The 10,861-nt window shown below is 37.2% G+C and overlaps 1 protein-coding gene across 4 annotated transcripts in view; it reads left to right on the forward strand.

The window, feature by feature from the left end:
- TERF1 (telomeric repeat binding factor (NIMA-interacting) 1) overlaps nucleotides 1-10,861 on the forward strand; it is a 35,082-nt gene that overhangs the window by 2,516 nt on the left and 21,705 nt on the right. For 3 of the 4 annotated variants that reach the window (XM_015566257.1, XM_015566258.1, XM_015566259.1), the window contains exons 2-6: nucleotides 2,041-2,136; nucleotides 3,863-3,984; nucleotides 6,408-6,494; nucleotides 9,764-9,913; nucleotides 10,501-10,601. In XM_015566257.1, the coding sequence (XP_015421743.1) occupies nucleotides 2,041-2,136; nucleotides 3,863-3,984; nucleotides 6,408-6,494; nucleotides 9,764-9,913; nucleotides 10,501-10,601 (556 nt within the window). Of the gene's footprint in view, nucleotides 1-2,040; nucleotides 2,137-3,862; nucleotides 3,985-6,407; nucleotides 6,495-9,763; nucleotides 9,914-10,500; nucleotides 10,602-10,861 lie in introns of those variants that run through there. The other variant, XM_015566260.1, reaches the window with a different exon arrangement.

The raw sequence follows: 10,861 nt of genomic DNA on the forward strand, positions 1-10,861 counted from the left end.
TGAATTTATGTGTTTCTCTCACATCGATATTTCTCTCTGTCTTTCCCTTTCTCTCCCACTCTCTCTAAAAATCAATGGAAAAATATCCTTGGGTAAAGATTTAAAAAAAAAAAAGAGCCCAGCAAGCATGGCTCAGTGGTTGAGTGTCACATATGAACCGGGAGGTCACGGTTCAATTTCCGGTCAGGGCATTTATTTGTACTAATCTCAAATATCTGAATGCCCACCCAGGTGTTATGCTAGACAGTGAGTATATACAGTGGTGAGTAAACCATAATCCTGGACCTCAGTGAGTTCATTATCATATAGCAATGAAAGACAAATCACTGAACAACTAAAGTAAAAATGTGGAGGAAACCAAAAAAGATGAGTGTAGAATGCTATGGAAGCATATAACAAAGAAGCATTGCCCTAACCGCTTTGGCTCAATGGATGGAGCGTCGGCCTGCGGACTGAAAGGTCCCAGGTTCGATTCCGGTCAAGGGCATGTACCTTGGTTGTGGGCACATCCCCAGTAGGAGGTGTGCAGGAAGCAGCTGATCGATGTTTCTAACTCTCTATCCCTCTCTCTTCCTCTCTGTAAAAAGTCAATAAAAATATATTTTTTAAAAAAAGAAGCATTAAGACCTAACAGGGCCATTATACTTCACCTGGTGCTTACCTGGTATATATAAAACTCAAAAAAAGCAGTCCTGCAGCCACTAAGCAGATAAGACAAATACATTTCCTCAATTCTAAAATGCCTTAATATTACACTAAAATTTAAATAAAATTTAAACCAAATTCATTCAATATTTACTGGACATGTACTTCTAGCCAGTATTAGGGACTAATGACTGAATGAGATAGCCAACTGGTCCTTGCCCCTCAGATGGTTTGAGGCACAAATTAAAAAGTTATGCAAGTGACTAATTAAAATTTTAGTGAGTCCCACAGGGGAGAAGTAAAGCATAGGAGCAAAGTAACAAAAACCTAATCTGTCGAGAAGAAAATCAGATCCCTTCTGTATTCGCTTCCCTCCCTGGTCAGTTTAGTCAACTGTGGTCACTGCAGATATCCTGCATACCATTGCCCTTCTGAACAAGGAAAACCTACTATGATTGAACTTGGCTACCTGCTCTTTTCATACCTGTAACCAACACTTAACTGAAACCTTGACAGAAGTAATATAAAATATTTCCTATAACATTAGGAGTTTTAAAATATAAAATGTTTCCAGATAATGACTAGACACATTTTATAAGTTGGGTCTAAATCTCCCTATTCATTAGAGTGCTACATGTGAAAGTAGTTTTAAATATTTATTATTCTACATGTGAAATAATAGCTTTATTTTACAAGTGTTTATTGTTGTAATTTTGTTCTGATACAGTGGGGCCTTGACTTATGAGTTTAATTTGTTCTGTGACGGAGCTCATAACTCAAATTACTCGCATGTCAAATCTTAAAGTGAACAAGTGAGACACATGATGCTGGGCTGATGTTGTGGTGTTCACTGTCACGTTCGCTGCGCCAACTAGCGGTGGGGTATCTGAAGCTGGCTCGTAACCCGAATTTTAGCTCGCAACTCAAAGCAAAAAATCGGCCGAGAGACGGCTCATATTTAAAAAACTCGTTAGTCAGGACACTCGTAAGTCAAGGCCCCACTGTATTTTAAAAATTGCCTACAAATAGCCCTGGCTGTTTTGGCTCAGTGGATAGAGCATCGGCCTATGAACTGAAGTGTCCCAGGTTCAATTCTGGTCAAGGGCACATGCCTGGCTTACGTGCTCGATCTCTAGTGAAGGACATGCAGAAGGCAGCCGGTCAATGATTCTCTCTCATCATTGATGTTTCTATCTCTCTCCCTCTCCCTTCCTCTCTGAAATAAAAATATATGTAGTTTTAAAAAATTGCCTACAAATAAAAGTATATAGCTCTAACTTTATGGTAATTTTTGTGTGATGTTTATAACCTTTTTTCTCAATAACCATATAGGCACTGCTGGGTTAGGGTTGTTTTTTTTAGTTTTAATAAAATTCACTTTTTTTCCTTTTTCAGCTATTATTCATGGGTTATCCAGTCTAACATCTCATCAATTGAGAACTATATACATATGCCAGTTTTTGACACGAATTGCATCAGGAAAAGCCCTCGGTAAATATGTATTTTTATCTTATATTGGAAATATTTCAGTCTATGTCTAAAGGTAAGACAATGAGAAACAGATGGTGGGCCATCATTTGTTTTTGAGAGTTTGCCCATATGTATTTGTCATATACATATACACACAAGCATATCTAAAGCAAGTAAAAGAGATACAGTCCCCATCTTCTTAGAGTGGTAGCTCTCAAACTTGATACTGCTTCAGAAATATGAGAGAACTTGTTTTAAAAAAAGAAAGAAAGAATGCTGAATCCCCTTTCCCTCCATGAGTTTCGGATTCAGTGGGATGGGTGAGGGGCCCTGGAGTTATGTTTCTTGTAAGTTCCCAGGTGATTCTGATCCTGCTACTGTGGTCCCACACTTCACAGACTCTACCTTGGAGATTTTAATTTAAGTTTGTATGGTAACTTTTGAGGTGACTTTTCCTGTCAGTCACACTGTTTTGTTTTACCAGCACTATGATATTTGAAGCCTCTTGAACTTGATTTCAGCAATTATCTATGTAAGCCGATTTCTAACTATAATATCTCTTGCTTGTCCCCAGAGTTCATTTTAGATTGGAATGGGCATGCCTGATTCAGATTATCAGTAATGGCTGATATTACAACATGGTCATTTAAAGGGCCTTTTGATTATAGTGAAGGTTCTGAGTGTCACATTGAGATTTTGTATGTAATTTGCTAAGTAGTTACCAGCCACTGTGAGTCTTTGATCAGAAAAACCTGATCAAACTTCTGTTTTAAGAAAGTTTAACAGTAATAAAAATACTATCTCATTAAATATTCACATAAATCCTATGAGATAGTATTTAATGTTCCATTTGTAGGTGAGAAAAAAAGAGGCTTAAAAAGGTGAAATAATGTTTTCAGCACTATACAGGTAATAACAGCGTCTGGAATAAACTCCAAAGTCAAGTTTTTTAACCACTATACAGTGTTTTGCAACAGATTGGATATGGTAATGAGAAAGGAATAAAATAGTGACTCCTTAGATTTTAAGTCTTGGTGACTGGAAGAATGTTGGTAGAGAAATAACTTTTTGAAAGATCCTATTTCAAACATCCACAAAATATATAACAAGGATTTCAAGTAGTATATGGTAAAATTAAATACAAAATAAACTAATTTCATGCTCTAGTCTAGAGGTTTGTTATAATACATAATGATTCTTATGAATTATTTAATAATTCTGTTACTACCCTAGCTGGTTTGGCTCAGCAGATAGAGCGTCGGCCTGCGGACTGAAGGGTTCCAGGTTCGATTCCCGTCAAGGGCATGTACTTGGGTTGCGGGCACATCCCCAGTGGGGGGCGTGCAAGAGGCAGCTGAATCAATGTTTCTCTCTCATCGATGTTTCTAACTCTATCCCTCTCCCTCCCTCTCTGTAAAAAATCAATAAAATAATATTTTTTTAAAAAAAGAATTCTGTTACTGTGATACCTTATGTAATGTATAGTTTATTTTAGCTCTTAAAATCAATATTTTAGTAAAGAAAAGCTTTAAATGGTAAACTAATCTAGCTTTTTCCATTGTTAAAGTTGATTTTTAATAAGGAAATCAACTTGAAAAGTGAGATCACTTTCCTAAACTGGTATATATAAAAGCAATGCCTAGGAGATAGTATACACTTGATAAATATTTAAATAAATGAATTTTAAAAATTGATGCAGTAAGGTTCTATTTAGCTTTCTAACTTATTTTTATTATGGTTTTAAAAGATGCACAGTTTGAAACTGATGAACGAATTACACCCTTGGAATCAGCCCTGATGATTTGGGATTCAATTGAAAAGGAACATGATAAACTTCATGAAGAAATACAAAATTTAATTAAAATTCAGGTATGAGTGTTACTTTCTGTCTATAATTATTATTCTGCTAGAAAAGAAAAACATATCTAAAGAAATTAAGAGTCACTCTAATAGAAGTTGGGCAGTAAACCCAGAGTAAAATTTAATGTAATCATTTTCTTTAGAAATTTGACCTTTGGTTTATAGTCTGGACATGAGCTCTGCGAGCTGGGACTTAAGTCTGCTACATGAGTGTTTATTGCCAAACTTTGGAAAATGTGCCACATCTATTTATAGTCCATCAGGCAACTTTGAAAAACTTGTGATTTGTGCCCTCTCATTCACATATATGTATATATATATTTTAGAAAGTGTCATTGGATAGTTCCAGGAACAATTTTTTAAAAAACATTTTTTTTATTGATTTCAGAGAGGATGGGACAGGGCAAGAGAGATAGAAGCATCAATGATGAGAGAGAATCACTGATCAGCTGCCTCCTGCATTCTCCACACTGGTTGGTGATCAAGCCCACAGCCCAGGCATATGCCCCGAACGGTAATTGGACCATGACCTCCTGGTTCATAGGTCGACACTCAACCACTGAGCCATGCTGGCCAGTGCCCTCTCAATTTTTATTTAAAGATTATAAATGTGAATACATTAGAATATTTCATTTTTTAAAAATCAATGGATTTTTGTTATGAAGAGAACATAAAGTTTCAACTCTGTAAAAATTTTAGGAGTAACCTATTAAAGAGTGATAAGCCAAAAAAGCCACTCAAAGATATAAGAGCAGGAAAAATGTGTTTTGCTAAGAGGAATTTTGTTAGATGAATAATCTTTTCTACATTTAAAATGTTTTACTGTTGAGTAGAAGAGAAAATCCCACCTTCCCAGGAATTAATTTTGATAGTATAGTGACTGTCAAGTAGAATTAAGACTTGATGAGAATGGGCAAAAATGACTGTTTCTTTTAAGAATTTCAACCTAGGGCAAAGAGATTTGTCATGCTTTCCAAATTTTGGGAGTGCTCTAGAAGAAACAGGCCTTTGTTAATATACTATTAAAGTTGAGTGGGTTACCATAAAATATATAGCAAACCTGTAATATATTGCTTACTATTTGCCAGGTATACTATTGTGAGTACTTTCATATATGACTCTGTAACCTTACAACAATTCTGTGAAATAGATACTATTTTTTTCTACCCTTTTACATATAAGGAAAATGAAGCAGCGCCAAGAGGTTAAATAATTTGCCCAAGTTTATAAAGCTACTTAGATAGTAATGGTGGTCCCATATCTTACCACATATGATATCAAAGAAGTCCAGTTTAGCCGAAACCGGTTTGGCTCAGTGGATAGAGCGTCGGCCTAAGGACTGAAAGGTCCCAGGTTCAATTCCGGTCAAGGGCGTGTACCTGGGTTGCGGACACATCCCCAGTAGGAGATGTGCAAGAGGCAGCTGATCGATGTTTCTAACTCTCTGTCTCTCTCCCTTCCTCTCTGTAAAAAATCAATAAAATATATTTTTTTAAAAAAAGGCCAGTTTATAAAATGATTATTAAAAGCATCTAGCTTCCTAGGTTTCTATTAGAGATTTTTCAGGCATCCTCTCTAGCAGATTTTATATTAACTAATTATCATAAATGCCACTGTTTCCCCACATTTAAGTGGATTGTAAATGTACATAACATAGCTTCTAAGTTATTAATACCTGCCTTTAATTTGGCCTGAATTCAAAAATGATAGAAAGTTGCATGTTTATTAGCATACTAAAAAGCCCAGTGCACAAATTTGTGCACCAGTGGGGTCCCTCAGCCTGGCCTGCAGAGATCGGGCTGAAACCAGCTCTCCGACATCCCCTGAGGGGCCCTGGATTGCGAAAGGGCGCAGCCAGGCTAAGGGACCCCACCGGTGCACGATTGGGGCTGGGGAAGGATGTGAGAGGTTGACCAGTGGGGGAGGGACTATGGGGAGGGCTCCAGGGCGTGCCTGGCCCATTTCACTCAGTCCTGATCAGCTGGACCCCAACAGCAAGCTAACCTACCATTCGGAGTGTCTGTCCTCTGGTGGTCAGTGCACATCATAGCGACTATCTTCCAGTCAACTATCTGCCTCCCTGGTGGTCAGTGCATGTCATAGTGAGAGGTTGAGCAGCCTTAGCATATCATTAGCATGTTACTCTTTTATTGGTTGAATGGCTGACCTGTTGACCGGACACTTAGCATATTAGGCTTTTATTATATAGGATATGAAGTTTTTTCATGTCTTTTCAAACCACAGTTATTTTATCTTTGAAAAAGTATTTTATATAATTTATCAAATCAAAATTATTAAACTCCAAAAAATAATATTGTTAAACTACATAAAAATATTTTAAATGAAGTCGTTCAGACTTCTCTGAGTTATTTCAATATTAAACAACAATTATTTTACAAAGCAGTCTTAAGTATGCATTTGTCTTTTTTTAGGCTATAGCTGTTTGTATGGAAAGTGGCAATTTTAAGGAAGCAGAAGAAGTCTTTGAAAGAATATTTGGTGACTCAGATTCTGATACGGTAATTGTTTAAATTAGAATCAGAATTGTAGAACTGTTTATATGGCATGAGGGAAATGGGGAGAACATGGAAGGAGAAAGGAATGATGAACAGTATAGAACAGTGCTGTCCAGTAGAAATACAGTACAAGTCCAATATGTGATTTTTACATTTTCTAGTAGCCACATAAAAAAGGTTAAAAGAAACAAGTGAAACTAATTTTAATAACATTTTATTTAACCCAATATGTTAAAAAAATACATTGTTTTTAACATCTAATCAGTATAAGAATGTATTGATGAAATATTTTGCTTTCCTTTTTTGTACTAAGTCTTCGAAACCTGGCGTATATTTTATACTTTTGTCATACATTTTAATATAAGAGAATCATTGATAGGATGCCTCCGCACTCCCCCTACTGGGGATGGAGCCCGCAACCCGGGCACGTACCCTGACTTGAAATGAAACCTACTAAGCCTCCTGATTCATAGGTCGACACTCAACCGGCAAACCACACTGGCTGAGTTGGAGTCATACATTTTAAGGGTTTAGTAGCCATGAGTGGCTAGTGGCTACTATATTGGGCATTGCAGGATGGAAGAAGAAGGCATTATAACTTGCTTATTTTTCTGTAAGTTTCTTATATGTTCATTAGTTGTTAAGGTCAAAGATTAAAAGCAAAGTGCTATTGGAGTAAATTAAGCTTATTCAAAGAAAAAATAGTTTTATATGTTTTCTGTAAACTTTTTATTAATAACATACCTCTAGCATAGTGCATGTATCATAAATGTGTAAGTAGGTGTGTTTTCACAAAAGGAGCAGCACATTTGTGTGATGAGCCCCTAGACCCGTGGTCGGCAAACCGCGGCTCGAGAGCCACATGTGGCTCTTTGGCCCCTTGAGTGTGGCTCTTCCACAAAATACCACGTGGGGGCGCGCACATACAGTGCGATTGAAACTTCGTGGCCCATGCGCAGAAGTTGGTATTTTGTGGAAGAACCGGTATTTTGTGGAAGAGCCACACTCAAGGGGCCAAAGAGCCACATGTGGCTCGCAGCCGCGGTTTGTGGAGCTGCAGTTTGCCGACCACTGCGCCTAGACCTAGACCATTAATCAGAAGACTACCAGCACCCCCACCCTCCAGTCACTGTCCTTCCCACCTTCTCAAGGGCAACCACTGGTCTGACTTGTAACATCCAAGATCAATTTTACTTGTTTCTGAGCTTGCTATACAAGTTTATATATATATTAATATTGATCCATGATGTTGCTTATAACAATAGTTCATTCTTGTTGCTTTATTGTAGGAATATACTATAACATTCTACTGTTGATGGACATTTGAAGTCATTTTCAGTTTGGGGCTATTACATTCCTTTATACTTGTCTTTTGTAGTACATATACCAGGTGTCCCAAAGAAATATTTACACACTTTAATAGCTGATAACTCACCGTAATTTTCAATCTTTTTCAGGTTTAACTGATTTGAAATAATAGGTGAAGCCAGACTAAGCTTTGAACAAAGAAAATTTATCCTAAAGTGCCAGTAGACTTTTTTTATGGGGATACATAAAAGATAAAACCGGCAACAGTCAGCTAATTGGAGGCACACAAATGCCGAAAGAAATAATTCTTTTTTGTTGTTTTTGTTAATCCTCATCTGAGGATTTCTTTTTTCCTATTGATTTTTAGAGGGGACGAGAGGGGGAGAGACAGAGAGAGAGAAACAACGATGTGAGAGAGACATATCTATTGGTTGCCTCCTGCATACTGGGCATTGAGCCTGTAACCGTAGAGGTATGTGCCCTTGATCACAATCAAACCTGAGACCCTTGAGTCCACGGGCCAACGCTCTAACCACTGATCAACTGGCTAAGGTGAAATGATTCTTGATGTTTGCAATTCCACTGCTTCGCATTATCAGCAGTGCCTGAACTAGAACGGTCATCAGTTTGGAAACAGGCACAAAACAGTATTCATTTCTACAGATTCTTTTAAATTTTGTATGTTAAAAAACTCTGACTTTATAATCATTCAAAGTGTATATACATTTTTTGGGACACCTTGTATGTGTTTTTATTGGCATGTACTTAGGAATAGAATTGATGGGTTACATGATATGAACATATTCATTCAGTTTTGGTAGATGCTTGTGGGGGGCCTGTTTCTCTCTTCTCCACGTCCCGCATGGAAAAGGAAACAGTCCATTCGCTGAGTGGAGGAGCTGGGGATTAAGAAATTAAAGAAAGACCAAGACGCAGAAATAGAGTTTAAGCTGGGGCCAGGTGGGCGCCATCCTCTCTGATGGAGAGGCGGCAAAAAGCGGGCTGAGAACACAGCAGGTTTATTTTAAAGGCCTAGATTTACATATCTAGTTCCACCCCTGCCTGATTAACATGTCCAGCCTTATTGAGGAAGCATGTTCCCAGGGCGTGGCTCTGCCTATGCTCTGAGTTCAGCTGACAATTTTAAGAAAATACCTAGGTGCCTCCCACGCGGCCCTCTACAGATGCTGCCAAATAGTTTTCCAAAATAGTTACATTAATATTATGTCAGTTTCTCTAGTGCTGTCGGAGAGTGAGAGAGTGGAAGGGAGGGGGAGATACAGAGAGACACATTGATTGGTTGCCTCCCACACACACCCCGACCAGGGCCAGGGATCAAGCCTGCAACCAAGGTACATGCCCTTGACTGGAATCAAACCCAGGACCCTTCAGTCCGTGGGCCAACGCTCTATTCACTGAGCAAAACTGGCTAGGGGCACATTGTGTTTTAACTTGTTTTCCTGATGACTAATGCAAGTGAGCATCTTTTCATTTACTGGTACAAATATAGAGTTGTGGGGTGATGACTTTAATCCTTTGAGGGACTAAGCCAAGTTGAAAGTCAGTTATAGTTTTAGTATGGCTCCATCTATGTCTAATTTCCTCCTGTTCCTGGGGTATAACACTCCAGATTTCAGCAGAAAGCCTAATACATTTATTGGGTTCCCTGCCCTTACTTATAAACAGGGCTGTGACTGTACAGATGATGTCTTAGTTCTTAAATTTGGTAATGGACATTCAGGTTTGTAATCTTTTTAAAGTTCTTTTGTAAGTGTGTGAAATATAAGGTGTTTCTTTAAGTCAGGAAAAATAAATTGGTGGGCGATTTAAAACATGAGAATCTTAAAAATCTCTTAATTGTAGGTCTTTGAGTTTATATTTACAAAATGATCTTTTTAATTTATGACAAAATTTCTATTTATGTTATTTGATTTATGGGTTAATGTTTCTTCTCTTTTCTCTAGTCTTTACAAAGAAAATTGCTTATGGTAATCTCTCAGAAAGATACATTTCATTCTTTTTTCCAACACTTCAGCTACAGCCATATGATGGAGAAAATTAAGAGTTTTGTGAATTATGTACTTGATGAAAAATCATCAACATTTCTAATGAAGGTATGCATGTATTCAGAAAGACTGGTAGATTTAGGAGAAATTGATATAATAAAGAAGAATACTTGAAATAGAAATCCTTTAAAAGCAAGTCAGAATTTTGTTTCGTGATTTTTTTGTAAAAGAATGTGGCAAAATGTTACAATTAGTGAATGTAAAGGGTTTTTTGGTGGTTTTTATAGTATTTTTATAACTTTTCAAAATAAGAGTTGAAATTTTTCAAAATAAAAAGTTAGAGGGAAAACTTAGAATGAGTTAAGAAATAAGCAAAAATATTTAGTTTCAATTTAAATTTTACTGAAAGTTTTTGCATATTTTTGGGAAAAGTAAAGTAACATTTTTATCTTCAAATTTCCAAGAGAACATCGGAGGTGTAACATATGTTTACAAGGAAAGACCTGCATAATGCTTACAAACCAAGCAGATAGCTGAAATAGCTGCTCATATGTCACAGCTACAGCATAGTGCCCTTGATTGGCCTGTGAATAGATATTTTGGTTATGACTATCAAAGAATTAGAAGCTTTAATTTAATGCTCTTTTTTAAAATGGCTTAATGCATTCCTTTCTTTCTCCAAACCTTTTTTTAAGGCAGCAGCAAAAGTAGTAGAAAGTAAAAGAGCAAGAACAACAGTTTCTCAAGATAATGATGTTGACATGGAAACTGAAGCTAATTTGGAAGTATGCAAAAGGTTTGTAAATCTGTTTACATATTTTTTGTCTTCTGATGCAGTCTTTTTATGTAAAAGTGGTACTAGTGAGCCATTATTTTTTTTTTAATATATTTTTTATTGATTAAGATATTACATGTGTGTCCCTGTCCCTGCATCACCCTCCACCCCCCTCCCCCCCGTTGTCCGTGTCCATTGGTCAGGCCTCTATTCCTGCATGTAAGTCCTTTGGTTGCTCTTTCCCCTTTACCCTCCCCTCCCCTCCCCTCCCTCCCCCCCCC

The sequence above is a fragment of the Myotis davidii genome, unplaced genomic scaffold, assembly GCF_000327345.1.
Source record: "Myotis davidii unplaced genomic scaffold, ASM32734v1 scaffold200, whole genome shotgun sequence".
Classification (NCBI taxonomy): Eukaryota; Metazoa; Chordata; class Mammalia; order Chiroptera; family Vespertilionidae; genus Myotis; species Myotis davidii.